General features: G+C 45.6%; 1 protein-coding gene across 1 annotated transcript; it reads right to left on the reverse strand.

Annotated features, from left to right (window-relative positions):
- Window positions 1-495: 495 nt before the first annotated feature.
- PURB (purine rich element binding protein B) lies at window positions 496-16,733 on the reverse strand. Its single transcript, XM_067470750.1, has one exon. The coding sequence runs from the start codon at window positions 16,008-16,010 to the stop codon at window positions 14,928-14,930; it is 1,083 nt and encodes a 360-aa protein (XP_067326851.1). The 5' UTR covers window positions 16,011-16,733; the 3' UTR covers window positions 496-14,927.
- Window positions 16,734-17,303: the final 570 nt, after the last annotated feature.

The raw sequence follows: 17,303 nt of genomic DNA on the forward strand, positions 1-17,303 counted from the left end.
TAAGAGATTTATTGCAGAATAGCCAGTTCCCTAGCTTTTCAAGAGAAAGGTAGACTTACATTTGATTAAGGCATGGCTGAATAAGTCACAGAAAACTGGAAAAAACATGCATCTATGACCAATTGCATGAGTTGTACCTGCCCCTTCCACAAAGTCTTCAGCTTGAAAGCTCAATGAACCCAGTTTCTCACAGGCCTCTGTGACCCTGAAGGCCCTTGGAACGGTCTATTTGATCCGCTTGCCTACTTGGCCACATTCCATCTCTGTTTAAACAGGTAATGTTTTACTACTGGCTGAGGCAACCCAGCTAAGTCCCAACATGGCCTTGAAGTAATGAATAATTTTCCATGGCATACCATAAAACACATAATGCAGCCCACCTATACCAAACTCCCAGGCTTTCAGATCTGTTTTTTTACCACTCCTCTATGTTTTGGCATAATGTAAAACAAGCACACAAAAACACAAAACACAGAAAAAAGCCCTCAGAGACAGTTGTACATGGTTCATTCACTTTTCCGCATACTTTTATTTGTTACAAACATACAATTTTTAAATATAGACTGTAAAACTCCATTTGCAAAAACCTGCTATTGTAAGGAGTGCTCAACTAGCATGAGTTCTTTACGTCGTTGGGATTTTTTTGCTAGTTAGCTAGTGGTAAATCCAGGACCTGCCTCACAGCCTGCCCTGCCTTGGCTGTCTCTGCGTTGCTCTCTCAGAAGCAGTCCTGCCAGCTCCCACCCCCCAAAAGGGAAACCAGAATCTACTACGTTCCAGCCAACAGGCAGCAAGACAAACAGGCAGCTCAGACCCTGGGATTTCAAATCACTTCCAGCGCTCTGCTTGACAGGTGAGAAAGGAATATTTCATTTTTTTGAATGGGTGCTGCACTTTGAAAACATTTCCAAATGTTTGAAACTGCACCATGCGCAGCTGTGTGTTGTTGTGTTGCCAGTTAAAGTGCATTTAATTTTCAATAAAAAAATAAACAAGAGGAATAAACTTTATTATTATTTTTAATTAAGGTACTTAAAAGTGAACTTTTTGGTCTCTCAGCAGATATTCCTGAAATTAGTCCTATTTTTTTTTTACTACAAATTAACGTCTAGCATTTATATAATATATTTATAGAGGGGAACTTTTTATATATATTTATATATATAAAATTAGAGCTACTTTTGCATTTACTATCTAGCAGAGAAACAATTTTATAAATACATACACATGTATACAGACATCTCTTTCTATGTATACAATGTACAAACATGTGTATATTTACATATGGGTTGATTGATTACATCCATATATGATCAATTATATCACCTGCACATTTTTCAACTCTATATACCAAATTATTTGCTCACTATCAACATTCAGCCCAGCAAAACCTCAATTCTCCAAGTGCACCAATCCCCCCACAACCCTGCCTTTCTTCATAACTTCACACGTCACTATTGAGAAATCTATTAGAATAGAGGTGGTAGTATCTGCAATATGCAAAGCCTGCAACAACAAAATGTAGCTTCCTCTGGAAAAAAAGGTTTGAGAGGCATAAGCCAACAACAAGCTCAGCTAAGGTGTGCCATCGACTTCCCCCAAATGGAGAATTTGTACTCAAGAACATCCATCTACTGTGCAAATGCCAGCTCAGCTAAAGCCGCAAGAAATTGCAAGAGACCTCACGAGCCCACCTCAAGTGCTTGTTCCACTGGCTTCAGGAAAACATGGAAGACTGCCAGCCCTTCAAAACGGGCAAAGCAACATTTGCAAAAACCAACTGCCTCCTACAGTAAGGATCATCGCTCCACACCTCCTTGGTTTTCATCCTCAAATTACTCATTTCATAAAGGCCTTAAACTGCCTTCAACTTCCACTGCAGAATCTATGCACTACAGATATGTTCCAGGACATGATTTCCATTCAAAGGAAGCATGAATGGAGCCCCGCCGTTGCCTCTCTCAAGTGAAGTTATGTTTCCAACTGCTGTAACTCTCCAGATGCAGCTGCGTTGCGGATAATTATTATTTTACGGAGGAAACTAATAAAGCTTTCGAGAATACCCCAAAATTCCTAGGAGTTCAACTTGAAAGCCAATCTTTAACAAATATGTATAGCAGGCATGGGCAAACTTCGGCCCTCTCTCCAGGTGTTATGGACTTCAACTTCCACAATTCCTAACAGCCTCAGCCCCCTTCCTTTCCCCCCTTAGCCGCTTAAGTGGCTGAGGAGAAAAAGGAAAGGGCCTGAGGCTGTTAGGAATTGTGGGAGTTGAAGTCCATAACACCTGGAGGGAGGGCCAAAGTTTGCCCATGCCTGATGTATAGCCACTCTTTCTGCAGAGTTTACACGTAACTATTTCAAGGTAACAGCGCTCCATGCAGCCATGCCAGCCACATGATCTTGGAGGTGTCTACAGACAACTCCGGCTCTTCAGCTTTGAAATGGAGATGAGCACCAACCCCAGAGTCACACATGACCGGACTTAATGTCAGGGGAAAACTATCTCAAGAGGAGCCCCCGGTGGCGCAGTGGGTTAAACCCCTGTGTCAGCAGGACTGAAGACCGACAGTTCACAGGTTCGAATCCGGGGAGAGGCGGATGAGCTCCCTGTATCAGCTCCAGCTCCTCATGCGGGGACATGAGAGAAGCCTCCCACAACAATGATAAAAACATCAAATCATCCGGGCATCCCCTGGGCAACGTCCTTGCAGACGGCCAATTCTCTCACACCAGAAGCGACCTGCCATGACAAAAAAAAAAAACTATCTCAAGAGCAATGTGAATCTGGATTCAGCAATGCATGCTTACTCATTGGTGACATATCAGAAGGGCTGGGGGGAAAGTTAACAGCAGCTCACGTTATTGGCAGAGCCTGCCAACAACCTGACCCTCCTCTCCTGGCTGGGCACCTTGGGAAAAAAAGAGTCGGTAAGGCAAAAGCGTGCACACAGTATGAATAAGATAGACCATCTGGGCACCCCTTTGTTATGGCACTCTATCAAGTGTGAGCACTAGGCCTGGGCAATGCATGGTTCTAAATGGTTCTAAAGTACTTACAAAACTAAAGTTCTGGTGGTGAAAATTTCAGAACTCTAACCAAACTCTCAACATTTCATTATAAATGGCAGTTCCTAATTGGTTCTGTCATAAAAATCACTAATAATGAAATAATAATTAAATTTTGAAAGTTTTGTTAGAGTTCTGAAATTTTCACCACCAGAACTTTAGTTCTGTAAGTGCTTTAGAACCATGCATTGCCCAGGCCTAGTGAGCACACCTGAGCCAATGACTCTCAATTCGAAAGAGAGGGCAATGGAAAGAAATAAAAAGATTAAGCGATATTATTCTTGTAAAGTCCATATACATTCCAATATGGGATTTTCTAACCAAATGGGCCTTTCAACACAGAAGAGCAGGGCAGGAAATTAAACGTCTTGCCTTGGAAACTTGCCTGGGCCAAAATGATGCGCAGTGAGCGCTGTTTCAAATTAGGTTTTCTATACAAGTTTTTTAATCGTCTACCTTGGCTACACAGAAGAGCAGTAAACTGGGAGGAGGGAAATGGGGGCAGCAGCAGTGATCTTTCCTGCATTTTTACAATAGCTTCACAAACTAGAACATTCTGTTTCTTAGTTGTGGGCTGCTTATTTTGTATGTCAGTGTATATATACATATACACACACACACAATACGTTATGAGATTAAGGCTACATAGCAGCATATTACAAAACGGCTTTGACAAAGCACATTTGACTTTCCCTACACGGAATTTAAGAGACAGAATTTTGTTGATATTTCCAGTAGACATTGAAATCTCAAACATTATTTCCTTGCCACGTTAAAGACAGAAGGCCTACGGTGATGAGATCAGCAATATACTGTATCAACAAATTTGGGTGGGAAGTTGTGAAAACAACTTTCTGAAGTCAATTGAAATCATAATGAAATATATTGTTTTCTTCAAGTGAACATTTTTTGCAGTTATGCTTCTCGTAAGATTGCAATCAGTAAGAAGACTGAAAGGTGAGTAAGAATGGAAGTGTCACCTTTCTAAGAGGATGGGTGAAGAAAAGCTAGGAAGCCTTCCAAAGTTCCTAGTTTTGCTTCACTCTGGAGTTAAGCTCTTCCTTCCCAATTCATCTGCAGGTTAACTGATATAGAACCAGAGTTGGAAGAGACCTCTCTGTGCTGGAAAACCTGTGTGAGACAGCTGTTAAGTTTAAGCCACCAGAGATTTCTCTCATGATACCACAAAAAAGAGCAATCTGTCACTGATTTTCCCTCCACTCTTCCTGTACTGGTGAGAAACCACAAAGTGCCAAAGTTGAGGGTCCTGAAAAATTATCTTCTAGTACTAACAGTCTTTCCCAAGTCATAATCCATTTATCTAACAAACCATCCCAAGGGGTGTTGTGAGTTTTCTGGGCTGTATGGCCAGTTCCAGAAGCATTCTCTCCTGACGTTTTGCCAGCATCTATGGCAGGCATCCTCAGAGGTTGTGAGGTCTGTTGGATACTAGGAAAATGGAGTTATATATCTGTGGAATGTCAATGGTGGGAGAAAGAACTCTTGACTGTTTGAGGCAGGTGTGGATGTTTCAATTGGTCATATTAATTACCATTTAATGGCCTAGCAGTTACAAGGTCTGGTTTCTTACTGCCTGGGGGAATCCTTTGTCGGGAGGTGATTAGCTGGCCTTGTTAGGATTTTTTAAATAATGGACATTCCAGAGAAAGAACCCTTGAAAGATTCACACCTATCTCGAACAGGCAAAGATAACAGAAAAAGAATGGGAAGAGACATGGAAAGCAAGAAAATTAAAAAAGCATGCCCATTAGAATAAAAGAAAATTATTATAAATTAATTTGGAAGTGGTATTTAACACTGAGAAGGTTAAACATTATGAATAAGAACAATAATGAAAAATGTTGGCGAGGGTGCCAGGAAATTGGAACATGCATGCATATGTGGTGGGATTGCAAATATGTAAAAGATTTTTGGGAACTGGTTATAAGGGAAATAGAAAATATTATGGATATCAAAATTAGAAGGAATCTAGTAGAAATATTACTTTTAATTAAAAGAGAGGATGGGAAAGACAAGAGGGATTTTTAAATAGACACGCTATTAACAGCAGGTAGATTTTTAATTGCAAAATTGGAAAGGAGAAATGAAAATACAAATTAATGAATGGTATAAAGAAGTCTGGAAAATGGTGTTGAATGATAAGCTAACATCAAACTTAAAAGAAGGGATTATGGGAAAAATCATAGAATCATAGAGTTGGAAGAGACCTCATGGGCCATCCAGCCCAACCCCCTGCCAAGAAGCAGGAATATTGCATTCAAAGCACCCCTGACAGATGGCCATCCAGCCTCTGTTTAAAAGCTTCCAAAGAGGGAGCCTCCACCACACTCCAAGGCAGAGAGTTCCACCGCTGAACGGCTCTCACAGTCAGGAAGTTCTTCCTCATGTTCAGATGGAATCTCCTTTCTTTGACTTTGAAAGTATTTGGAGAAATTTTTTAGAAAAAGTATTGGAAAAAGAAAATGGGAATTTACCTCCAATTGAAGAATTGAATTTTTAGTGGGATTTTATAAGAAGAGATGGCTCTGGTGAAGGGGAGCACAGGGGTGAAAGAAAATAAAACAGAGGGAAGTGTATAGTATATGTCTATATAATTGTAACTTTTTCTCAAATAAAAAATGGGGGGAAATGAAAATGGAGTTTATATATCTATGGAATGTGCAGGATGGGAGAAAGAACTCTTGAAACATTCAGGCCTTCCTTGAACAGCAAGAGTTCTTTCTCCCACCCTGGACATTCCACAGATATATAAACCCCATTTTCCTAGTTTCCAACAGACCTCACAATCTGAGGATGCCTGCCATAGGTGCAGGCAAAATGTCAGGAGAGAATGCCTCTGGAACATGGCCAGACAGCCCAGAAGACTCACAACAACCCAGTGATTCCAGCCATGAAAGCCTTTGACAATACATTAAATCATCCCAAGTATGCACATTTTAGAAGTAAAGCCCACCTGACAAGCAAGATGATCTGGCGAACGCTCAAGCACAACATTTAACTACAGCAATGAGGCAGATGCCAAATCACTGCAAGTAGCAATACAGGACAAGAGGCAACACTTCTAATACCCCTATCACATCTGGGATCTGACTATCAAGAAATACGGGGGGAGGGGAGGAAACTATTGAGAACATTATGTATTTACACCACAAATTCATCAGAGTGAACAAGCAACCGAGAAAGATATACACAATGAGACTTGCTGCCAAAAATTTGGCATTTGTACAGAGTTGTGAGCATCCAATTGTGCAATAGTCTGAATGCAACAGCTTGGACCAGATCGACACCACAGAGTTAACAGTCATTCCCTCGCTCCAGGAATACGCAGTTCTGTGAAGCAGGTCAAACATCTTCCAGCATGCCTTTAATCAAACCAAAGCTCAAGAACACATTGAGAGCAAGTTCTTCAAGAAAGGTGGTTCTCGACCTGTGGTTCCTCAGGTATTTTGACCTACAAGTGCCAGAAATCCCAGCCAGTTTATGAGCTGTTAAGATTTCTGGGAGTTGAAGGCCAAAACATCTGGAGACCCACAGGTTGCGAACCACCTATTTCATCACACTGGAGAAAAAAAATCCACTTAAAATCCGATTTCTGCCTCCTGCAGAATTCTGGGGTTTGTAGTTTAATAAAGGCTCCTTCCTAAACTACAAATGCCAGAATTCTGCAGGAGGAAAAACCAGATTTTAAGTGTTTTTTTTCCTCTAGTGTGATGAGGCCCACCGTAGTGTAGATATGGCCCAAGACTCTTGCTGGGTAAACTACACAGTAATTGCCTACACAGTAAATTTTAGGAAACGAAATTTGACTATACCGTAAAAAAATAAGGAGTATCAGGATCCTTTAAGTTTTAAATGCTCAGCCCCAAGTAGATGGGTGGTCCTATCCCTTTACAAAACTAACAATGACTTGTATCAAACGCATTTCAATATGCTTGCCATTTTCGCTTGCTTTAAAAGGAAGTGTATTGATAGCCTGTTGAAGAATTCTGTAGAATTAGAGTAATTTGAAGCCAAAAGTGCCATTTTTCGTATAGGGAAAAAAACTAGCTCTTTCTCCCTTCCACTAGTCAAGGCCACATGTTTATTTTTAAAAAAATAAAAAAAGAATATCTGCTGAGAGATTAAATTGTGCATCAGATAAAGTACCATAATCTTTCTGTTAAAACGTGTTGAGAGGTCCATGCATGTTTTATGCACCGAACTATTTTCCAGAAAAATCACCGCTGCCCTCCTAAGAGAAAAGTAGCCAGAGCCAGTCACTTTTCCGCTGCCCTATGTAGTCAAATACACCCCACCCCACCCCTTCTTTAAAGATGGGAGCAGATCACAAGTCACCCACAACTACTCCAATGCCTGAAACGCACAGTCAACAATGGGACTGCTCAATACGAGAGATGAACTATGATAACCTGCCTCTTGTGCCCCCCAAAAGCTCAGGCAGGAGAATAATAAAATGTATTTGAGCACAGAGAAGTGTAAGCAGAAGCTTGGATCTCAGTATTTCCAGTAAAAAATATCTGTGATTTGTTACAAGGATTATTATTCCAGAGTGCTTTTTCACTGATGGAAGTTAAAGAGGGGAAAAGAACCAACCCTTCACTGTCAAGCCAGCAGCCTTTCTGCAGCAGACAGCGATGGAAAGAACATGATCATCCCGTACCTAGATGTGACCTAAAGCGACAGGTGTTTTACCTGTATGCCTCACATATTTACATTTTGGTGCTATACAAGATTTACATTTTCTTTTGTACAGCAGATGCATCACTCTAAGGACAACAGATGTCTAGAAATGCCGGATATGCAGGAACACCCCAGGGACTTTTCTCATTTCTCTCTCTCTGACTCGCTCTATCTCTCTCTCTCTCCAGAACCTACATTTGAAAGAAGACAGTGTGATCCACAAACCACTTCACCTGACAAACCTAAACATGCAACCAATTAACTCTAGTAACTTTGAAAAAAGTTTAATGGGACTGAGCTAACTTAATCACATGTCTGTTGGGTGTAGCAGCTTGCAAATTGCACTGAGGTATTGTCAACACTGCTGCAGAGGGGGGAAAAATCAAGGATATGTGTTCACTGCAGCACCAATCGTGGAAAAGCTCTTACCCAAATTGACATTTCAGCAAAAGAATATAAACAAGATTTGCTCATCTCATATATAATCTGGGTAATCTTGTTTTCCCAATGAGTCCAAATATACCCATCACACAGACAATAGCATTCTAAACAGGCATGAAGGAGCCAATTCAGAATTTAGAAAAAAAAACTTAATATAGAGCACTGTGATTTTTAAGATGTGGTTTTTTGGTGGGGGGGAGGAGAGGATTTTGAACAGCCCTATGCAAATGTTCATTCCCTTTTCATTAGAGGCCAATTAATGCTTCCGAATGACTTTGAAATAATGGGTTTCTGTGAGTTTTCTAGGCTGTATGGCCATGTTCCAGAAGCATTCTCTCCTTACGTTTCACCTGAATCTTTGGCAGGCATCCTTAGAGATTGTGAGGTCTGTTGGATACTAGGAAAATGGGGTTATATATCAGTGGGAGAAAGAACTCTTGGCTGTTTGAGGTAGGTGTGGATGTTTCAATTGGCCATATTAATTAGCATTTAATGGCCTAGCAGCTACAAGGTCTGGTTTCTTACTGCCTGGGGGAATCCTTTGTTGGGAGGTGATTAGCAGGCCTTGTTAGGATTTTTAAAATAATAGACATTCCAGAGATATATAAACCCCATTTTCCTAGTTTCCAAAAGACCTCACAACCTCTGAGGATGCCTGCCATTGAAGCATGCAAAATGTCAAGGGAGAATGCTTCTGGAACATGGCCATACAGCCCAGAAAACTCACAGCAACCCAGTGATTCCGGCCATGAAAGCCTTCGACAATACTTTGAAATAATGTTTGCAGCCTCCACTGTTGTAAGCACTGTTGTAAGTTTCAGGTTCCACGGAGGGGTGAGGGGCCAAAGAGTTTCAGATTTGGGGCAAGCCACTTTCCCCACTGCGCCCACTCTCCAACCATCTCAAGGAATGATTTCATCAGTAAAGCCTGGCACCTAACAAGGCCTTCTGCCCACCTGGACCAATTTTCCATAGCAAGAGGCCTCGCCATTAATCTGCGATAAGATAAAATCTCAACATTCATCAAAATGGTAAAGCCTACCATCAATACTAGCAGGGCACAAGCAAGTCTAGGGTTTTCATTTAGAATCTCTTTGGGCCCTTCCACACAGCCCTATATCCCAGAACATCAAGGCAGAAAATCCCACATTATCTGAGTGTGGACTTAGATAACCCAGTTCAAAGCAGAAAATGTGGGGTTTTCTGCCTTGATGTTCTGGGATATAGGGCTGTGTGGAAGGGCCTTTTGTGACACATTGCATTGTCACCACCTATGCACCTCTGGGTATTCAATATGCGTTGGTTTAACTAGTCTAATGACTATGGAGACTTTTCTGGTTGCCAAAGCCAACACCATATACAGCAACGGCATTCTTGGCATACGATCGATATATGCTTCTGTCTACTTCTACACACTTCTCAGGCAGCTAATTATAGCTTGTGTAGTCAGTCACTGGCCAGGGACAGTCAAAACCCTGTCACTACCACATAATACAAAGGTAAGGCTAAGTTACTGCAATTCAGCCCCCCCCCCCAACCCCCCAAACTTCCTCCTATAAAGGAGAGGTACTGCATCTTTGCAAGAACTTAATTGGCTCACAGCAGCTGAGCAACAAAAAGGAAAAGGAAAAACCCAATTACCACTGAAGCAACAAAACGTAGTTGGTCTATACAAGTACTGTACACTGTTTTTAAAATGAGTGAAGAGTTACAGCAATATACACCAAGCATCTGCAGCCTCAATTTTCATTGCTGCCTTGAGTTCTAATTAGTTAAGCAGAGTTTTCTGCAATCCTAGAGGACCACAGGATCCCAGTTAATCTGATTTTTGTTGTTGGTGGTGGTGAAAATTGTTCTCCGAAGCAAAGAACTACACACATTTGAACAAAATACATAGATAAATACAGCAGGACATTATTGAAAACAGCTGCCTTGGAGAGTACAAAATACAGTACAAGTATACAGATGTAATTAAAACATCAAGAAATACTATTGCTCCCATTACAATTCAGGAAACAAGTTCTTTGCGACGGAGAAATAATGGAAATGAGAGTTTCTTCAAGGATACCATAAAAAGATCTATTGTGGATGCTGGGAGTAAAGAAAGCAATTTGAAGTAGACAATCATATGTGTGGCTGAAAATTGAGCGGTAAACTATTCTGACATTGTTGTTGGTCTTTACAATCATGATAGGAAAATCAATTTTTTACTTTTTTGAATATTTCAGCCAATTTCCGCACTACCGCCACAATCGAGTGAGGAAATGCTTTTGCACATGTCTCCTTGCTTTCTAATAAATACAAAACAAAAGACAGTATAGATAAGAGTAATACCAAAAATAAGGTGATAAGGGTATGCAATAAATTAAAAAAGGCAGCTCAAATAAAGGACAGGCATGCACAATTAAAAAAAAGAGAGAGATTGTAGAGGAAGGCTGACCTGCCTCTGAAGATGTCACACAAATAATACCTGAAACTTTGCAATGAACATTGTTAATTCCCATTCAATTCAAAGTTACTAGTATATAATGTATCTAAAAACACCTTTTTTTAGAGGGGAAAAGGACTAAATTCGTTCAATTTTAAAAAAATATCATTTTAGGTAAGAATCCATTTAAAATATAGATGAGGCAATTCTTTGGGTGGGGAGACCCAACTTTGTTTTGGGAAGGACAGCTGGACAAATTGGCCGTAGCCAGTCTAGAATGAAATTTGGAGGTGGTAAAACGCTGCTTGGATACCGTTCGTAGTTGCAGAACGTTTGTTGGTTGCTTTCGGCTCCCTCTCAGCAATGCATCTCATGCTCCCTCAAGGACACGCATTGCTCGGGACAATCAATTCCATCACACCACTCTGGCCAACTTTGCTGTGAACGTAATGTGAGGTACTGAGAGGAAATGGACCGAGTTCTAGTTTGTTTTGTTTTTAAATCTCCCAAAAAGCATAACTAATGCTAGACTTCTGGACCTGAGGTTCTCAGCGTCTGTTTGCGTAGAACGCGTCCACTTATTTTGTAAGACAGAAAGAAGCCTTCGATTGCCTTCTCAGTCTTCTCAAGCACCCGAAGCTGTGCTTTCCTTTCTCGTATCACAATTTGAAGATTTCACTTTCCAAAAAAAAAAAAAAAGACCCAAAAAAACAAAAACCCACAGCCTACAAACTAGATTCTGCTTCGTTTGGACTAGATGAGGCATGGGCAAAGCTGGGCCTTCCAAGTGTTTTGGACTCCCAACTCCCACCATTCCTAACAGCCTCCGGCCCTTTCCTTTTCCCCCTCAGCCACTTAAGCTTCTGAGGAGGAAAAGGAAGGGGCCTTAGGCTGTTAGGAATGGTGGGCGTTGGAGTCCAAAACACCTGGAGAGCCCAAATCTGCCCATGCCTAGACTAGACCATCTTTCTAAAGCCTGTGGGAAAGCAGCTCCCATTTCCACCTCCCTACTAAAGAAAGCCATTTGCTCTTTCACCTTATTTGGAGAGAAGGGGAAGAACTCAAGCGAGCAGCCAACAGTCCACTCTGCATTCCTTGTGCTTTATGCCTGTTTCTCTTTAACCTGCCTGTTTGCAATCCCCGTTTATTTTATATATTTTTGTCGTCTTGTTTACAAAGGGGGGAAATAAATGCCATGAAAGTTCTTTAGAACCTGCCAGATTGAGAGTTAATTCACTTATCATATTCCAGTTCAGGCACCTGGAGCTTCGCAATTTGGATCTCATAAAGAGAACAAAATGATCCCGGGAAAAGAAGACAATGGTGGACAGTTGGTCCAGATACAGGCTCTCGACTCCCCCTTTTCCTTCTGGGAAGGGCTGGCGGTTGCTCCCTCCCATGCCTCCCCTTTAGCCCCCCTCCCCTTGACATTTTAAAGCCCACCCCCTCAAATTCCTGCTGGGCTAAGACCTCAATTTTTTTCCCCATGTCAGGAGCGACTTGAGAAACTGCAAGTCGCTTCTGGTGTGAAAGAATTGGCCGTCTGCAAGGACGTTGCCCAGAGGATGGCAGGATGTTTTGATTTTTTACCATCCTTGTGGGAGGCTTCTCTCATGTCCCCGCATGGGGAGCTGGAGCTCACAAACGGAAGCTCACCCCGCCCCCCTCAATGACTGGTGACAATGAATAACTTCCACCCAAACCTAACCCCTCCCTCATCCCTCTGGATTCAGACAGCACAGCAGTGGCAGCTTCTCCTGCCTTTCCTTCAAGCCCAGCTCAAGGGCTGCAGATGGGATGCAGAGCTGGTTTGGGGAAGTGCAGAGGAGGGCAAAGAGAGACCTCCAAAACATGAAGAGTGGTAGAGAAAGAGGGCAAGGAGTATGAGGAGGGCCTTCCCTCCCTCTGTCCTCTTCTTCTAAAATAATAATTTTTTAAAAAACGAGGGTTATCCATAAAGTAAGGTTACAAGGCACGGGAATTTTCTCAGGGGAAGTTGGTATGACAGCCATGTAGCGTAAGCCAGCGGAAGTGAACAAGCAGTGCCAGTCGACAGTAGCTCATCAACTGGCATTGTGGTGAAGGTTAGAGATGAGTGTCCTCATTCCAGGGGAAGTTGGTATCACTGCTGTGTGGCAGAAAGCCAGAGGAAGCGAATGAGCAGTGCCAGTCGTTAGGAGCTCATCGACTGGCATTGTGGTGGTTAGAGATGAGCAACCTCATTTGGGAGAAGTTGGTATGATTGCCGTGTAACAGGAAGCCAGTGGAAGCAAATGAGCAGTGCTAATCGTCAGTAGCTCATTGACTGGCATTATAGTGAAGGTTAGAGATGAACGGCCTCATTCTGGAGGAAGTTGGTACCACTGCAGTGTAGCGGGAAGCCAGCAGAAGCAAATGAGCAGTGCCAGTTGTCAGTAGCTCATCGACTGGTGTCGTGAAGTTTCGAGATGAGCATCCTCGTTCCATTTCCCTTCAAGTGTGAAGTTCTTTGCATTGTAAGATGCTTCCTAAATGCAAAGGGCATGAACACTGCTGCAATTTGTTGTGAAATTGTTTCAATTCATGGAGAGGACGTAATGTCAAGACAGGTATAGAATATATTGTGAGGCCACAAAGAAACTTCACAGAGACATCCAAAAAAATGTTATGGGATGCTGAGGGCGAGAGTCTGTCTCCTTCATGACACTGCTCGTACAACATGAGAGCGGTTGACTTCTTTGGGTTGGGATGTTTTAAGTCACCCCTCTCCCGATCTCACACCCAGTGACTAAATTGAAGGAACATCTCAGTGGGAAACATTTTCCGATGACAACGAGGTGAAAATCAAAATGACAAACTGGATGGAAAAAGGTGGACACAGGCATCAAAAAACTCATCCCACGGGTGGCAAGAGTTGTTCACTTCCTTTGATTCGGATCTTTTAAGTCATCCCCTCAGTGTCGCACACAGTAATTATCATCCATTCACTAAATTGGAGGAAAACGATGATGAGGTGAAAATTGAAGTGACGAACTGCCTGAGAAAGGTGGAGGGAAACGTCTATGACACAGGCATCCAAAACTTGTCCCACGGATGAACTGAGTGGTGATCTGTTCACTAAAGTCAAGGAACAACTGGGTGGAAAACTCTTTTCTGAAGATGATGGGGAGGTGAAAATCAAAGGGACGAGATGAGTGTCCTCATTCCAGGGGAAGTTCAAAGGGACGAAGTGGCTGGAGGGAAACGTCTATGACACAGGCATCCAAAACTTGTCCCACGGATGACAAAATATATTGAACTTAGTGGTGGTCTGTTCACTAAAGTCAAGGAATACCTGGGTGGAAAACTCTTTTCTGAAAATGATGAGGAGGTGAAAATCAAAGGGACGAAGTGGCTGAAAAAGGCGGAGGGAAACGTCTATGACACAGGCATCCAAAACTTGTCCCACAGATGACAAAATATATTGAACTGAGTAGTGATCTGTTCACTAAAGTCAAGGAATACCTGGGTGGAAAACTCTTTTCTGAAAATGATGAGGAGGTAAAAATCAAAGGGACGAAGTGGCTGAAAAAGGTGGAGGGAAACATCTATGACACAGGCATCCAAAACTTGTCCCACAGATGAACTGAGTGGTGACCTGTTCACTAAAGTCAAGGAACACCTGGGTGGAAAACTCTTTTCTGAAGACGAGGAGGAGGTGAAAATCAAAGGGATGAGATGAGTGTCCTCATTCCAGGGGAAGTTCAAAGGGACGAAGTGGCTGGAGGGAAACGTCTATGACACAGGCATCCAAAACTTGTCCCACGGATGGCAAATTGAATTGAACTGAATGGTAATCTGTTCAGTAAACACCTGAGTGGGAAACACTTTTCTGATGACGGATGAACTGAATGGTGACAGCGTGGAAAAATAACGTCATAGCTATGCTACGATCTGAAATAGTCATTGAAAGAATCTTGTAACCTTGCTTTCTGGATATCCCTCAAATAAGCATGGAAGTCCGTAGGATGGCAGAGAGTCGGAAGAGGAAGAGGCCCTTTCCTGAGATGGGCCAACGCAAGGACGTCCCAGGGCAGGAGGGCGTTGGGAGGCTGGAATTCATCCCAGGGGGAAACAAAGAAGAAGGTGATGATATAGAGAAGGGGGGAGAAGGTCGAGAGAGATCTCCAGACTCTCTATCGGAGGAGGAGGAGGAAGCGGAGGAGGAAGAGAGACCTTTTGGTGGGGGTGTTTGCAGGAGACAGCTCTCCAGGCTCCCTTTCTCTCTCTCTCTCTCTCTCTCTCTGGGGAAGCAGGGCCAGGCCGGGGCTCAGTCGTCGTCCACGTCGTCGGCGTCGGAGTCGTCCCCGGCGCCGCTCCCGCTCCCGGGCCCCGCCGGTCCGGCCCGCCGGTCGTAGAGCTTGTCCCGCTGCCGCTCCTGGATGTCTCGCATCTCGTCGGCGTAACGGCAGAAGGCGCCTCCGAACTTGGCCCAGGCCTTGTAGGGCACGGTGATGGCGTTGCGGTACGAGGGCTTGACCTCGCTGACGCGGAGGAAGACGCCGTACTTGTTGCAGCCCACGTCGAAGAAGAAGCGCTTGGAGTCCACCGTGATGGAGGTGCCTTCGGGGAGCTCGCCGTAGAGGCCCCCCGCGCCCGGCCCGGCCCCGCCGCCGCCGCCCAGCTCGTCCTCGTCGGCGCCGTAGTCGTCGATGAGCTTGGCCAAGGCGTCGCGGAACTCGATGAGGCCCTGGGCCGGGAGGGCGATGGTCTGCCCGCTCTGCAAGCCCGCCGGCCCGCCCGGGAAGCCCGGCCCGCCGCCGCCGCCGCCGCCTCCCCCGCCGGGCCCGCGGTTGATGGTCTGCCGGATGCGGAGGAAGCGCCCGCGCTGGTTCTCCTTCAGGTCCAGGTAGTACTTGCGGTTCTCCCGCACCAGGAACTCGCTCTTCAGCGCCCGGCGCGGCCCTCCGCCGCCCCCGCCGCCCTCCTCGCCGCCTCCGCCTCCCGGGGAGCTCTGGGCCAGCTGCTCCGGGGAGCTGGGCCCCAGCTGGGCGTAGTGCTCGATGAAGTCGCCCAGGTAGTCGCGGAACTCGGCGGCCACGGCCATGGAGAGCGTGAGGCGGCTCTTGGAGCCCCCCGCGCCCACCTCCGCGATCTTCAGGAAGCGCCCCTTCGCGTTCTGCTTCACGTCCAGGTAGAAGCGCTTGTTCTGGATGTCCAGCCGCTTCGAGGCCAGCTCCTGCGTCTCCTGCTCCGGACCGCCGCCGCCACCCCCACCGCCGCCGCCTCCTCCTCCTCCTCCGCGGTGTCCCTGGAAGCCAGCACTGCCGCCGCCTCCGCCACCGCCTCCGCCGCCTCCTCCGCTACCGCTCCCGCTGCCCCCTCGCTCGCTCCCGCTGTCCCCGTCCGCCATCTTCTCGTCCTCCTTCGCCCCTCGCTTCCTTCTCCTCCTCCTCCTTCGGCAGCCGTTGTCAGGCCCCGGCCCTGCCTTCCTCCCTTCTTTCCTTCCTTCCTTCCTGCCTGCCTTCCGTCCGCCCGCTCCGGCTCCTTCGCCTTCTCCTCACGCACTCACTCTCCCTCTCCCTCTCTCGCTTCCCTCCTCCTCGCTCTCAAGCTCTCTCGCTCTCTCGCGCGCGCGCGCACGTACGCACACACACTTTCCCCCCTTCTCCTCACGCACTCGCTCTCCCTCTCTCTCGCTTCCCTCCTCCTCTCTCTCGCTCTCGCGCGCGCACACACTTTCCCCCTTCTCCTCACGCACTCGCTCTCCCTCTCTCTCGCTTCCCTCCTCCTCTCTCTCGCTCTCGCGCGCGCACACACTTTCCCCCTTCTCCTCACGCACTCGCGCTCGCTCTCCCTCTCTCTCGCTTCCCTCCTCCTCTCTCTCTCTCTCTTGCGCGCGCACGTACCCGCACACGCTTTCCCCCTTCTCACGCTCTCCCTCTCCCTCCTCCTCCTCGCTCTCTCTCTCTCGCGCGCGCGCACGCACGCACACACACTTTTCCCCCTTCTCCTCACGCACTCCCTTCTCTCTCCCTCTCTCTCGCTTCCCTCCTCCTCTCTCTCTCGCTCTCTCTCTCGCGCGCGTACGCACACACACTTTTCCCCCTTCTCCTCACGCACTCGCTCTCCCCCTCTCTCTCTCGCTTCCCTCCTCCTCTCTCTCTCTCTCTCCCGCGCGCGCACGTACGCATACACACACTTTCCTCCCCCCCCCTCTGCGCGCGCGCGCACTCTCTCTCCCCTCCGCCACGCGCACACGCACTCAGATGGAACCACACTTCCGGTGAGCGACGGCGCAAGCCAGCCGGACGCGTTCCTGTAGCTCTAAGAAGCACCGCCTCCCTCCTTCCCGTCTGCATTGATTGATTGACTAGCCGTCCCCTGCCACGCGTTGCTGTGGCCCACATGGGGGGTTTGTGTGGGAAATTTGGCCCAATTCTATCGTTGGTAAGGGTCAGAATGCTCTGTGATTGTAGGTGAACTATTTTTTATTTATTTATCGACCAAACAGTTGTATTGCACTTTGCCAGTGATTTAAGATTGCCTGCACATTGCACCTACCCTAAAATCCTTACATTTTACCTGTCAGGTCATGCCAGAAGGGACAGAGAGTTTCATCTATGCTGATGATCGTGCCATTACTGCTCAAGCAGGGACCTTTGAGATGGTAGAACAGAAGCTTTCTGAAGCTCTAGGTGCTCTT

This window comes from Anolis sagrei, chromosome 7 (assembly GCF_037176765.1).
Source record: "Anolis sagrei isolate rAnoSag1 chromosome 7, rAnoSag1.mat, whole genome shotgun sequence".
Lineage (NCBI taxonomy): Eukaryota > Metazoa > Chordata > Lepidosauria > Squamata > Dactyloidae > Anolis > Anolis sagrei.

Coding starts and splice junctions, on each gene's coding strand:
- PURB (XM_067470750.1), bottom strand. CDS start 16,010: ATGGCGGACGGGGACAGCGGGAGCGAGCGAGGGGGCAGCGGGAGCGGT.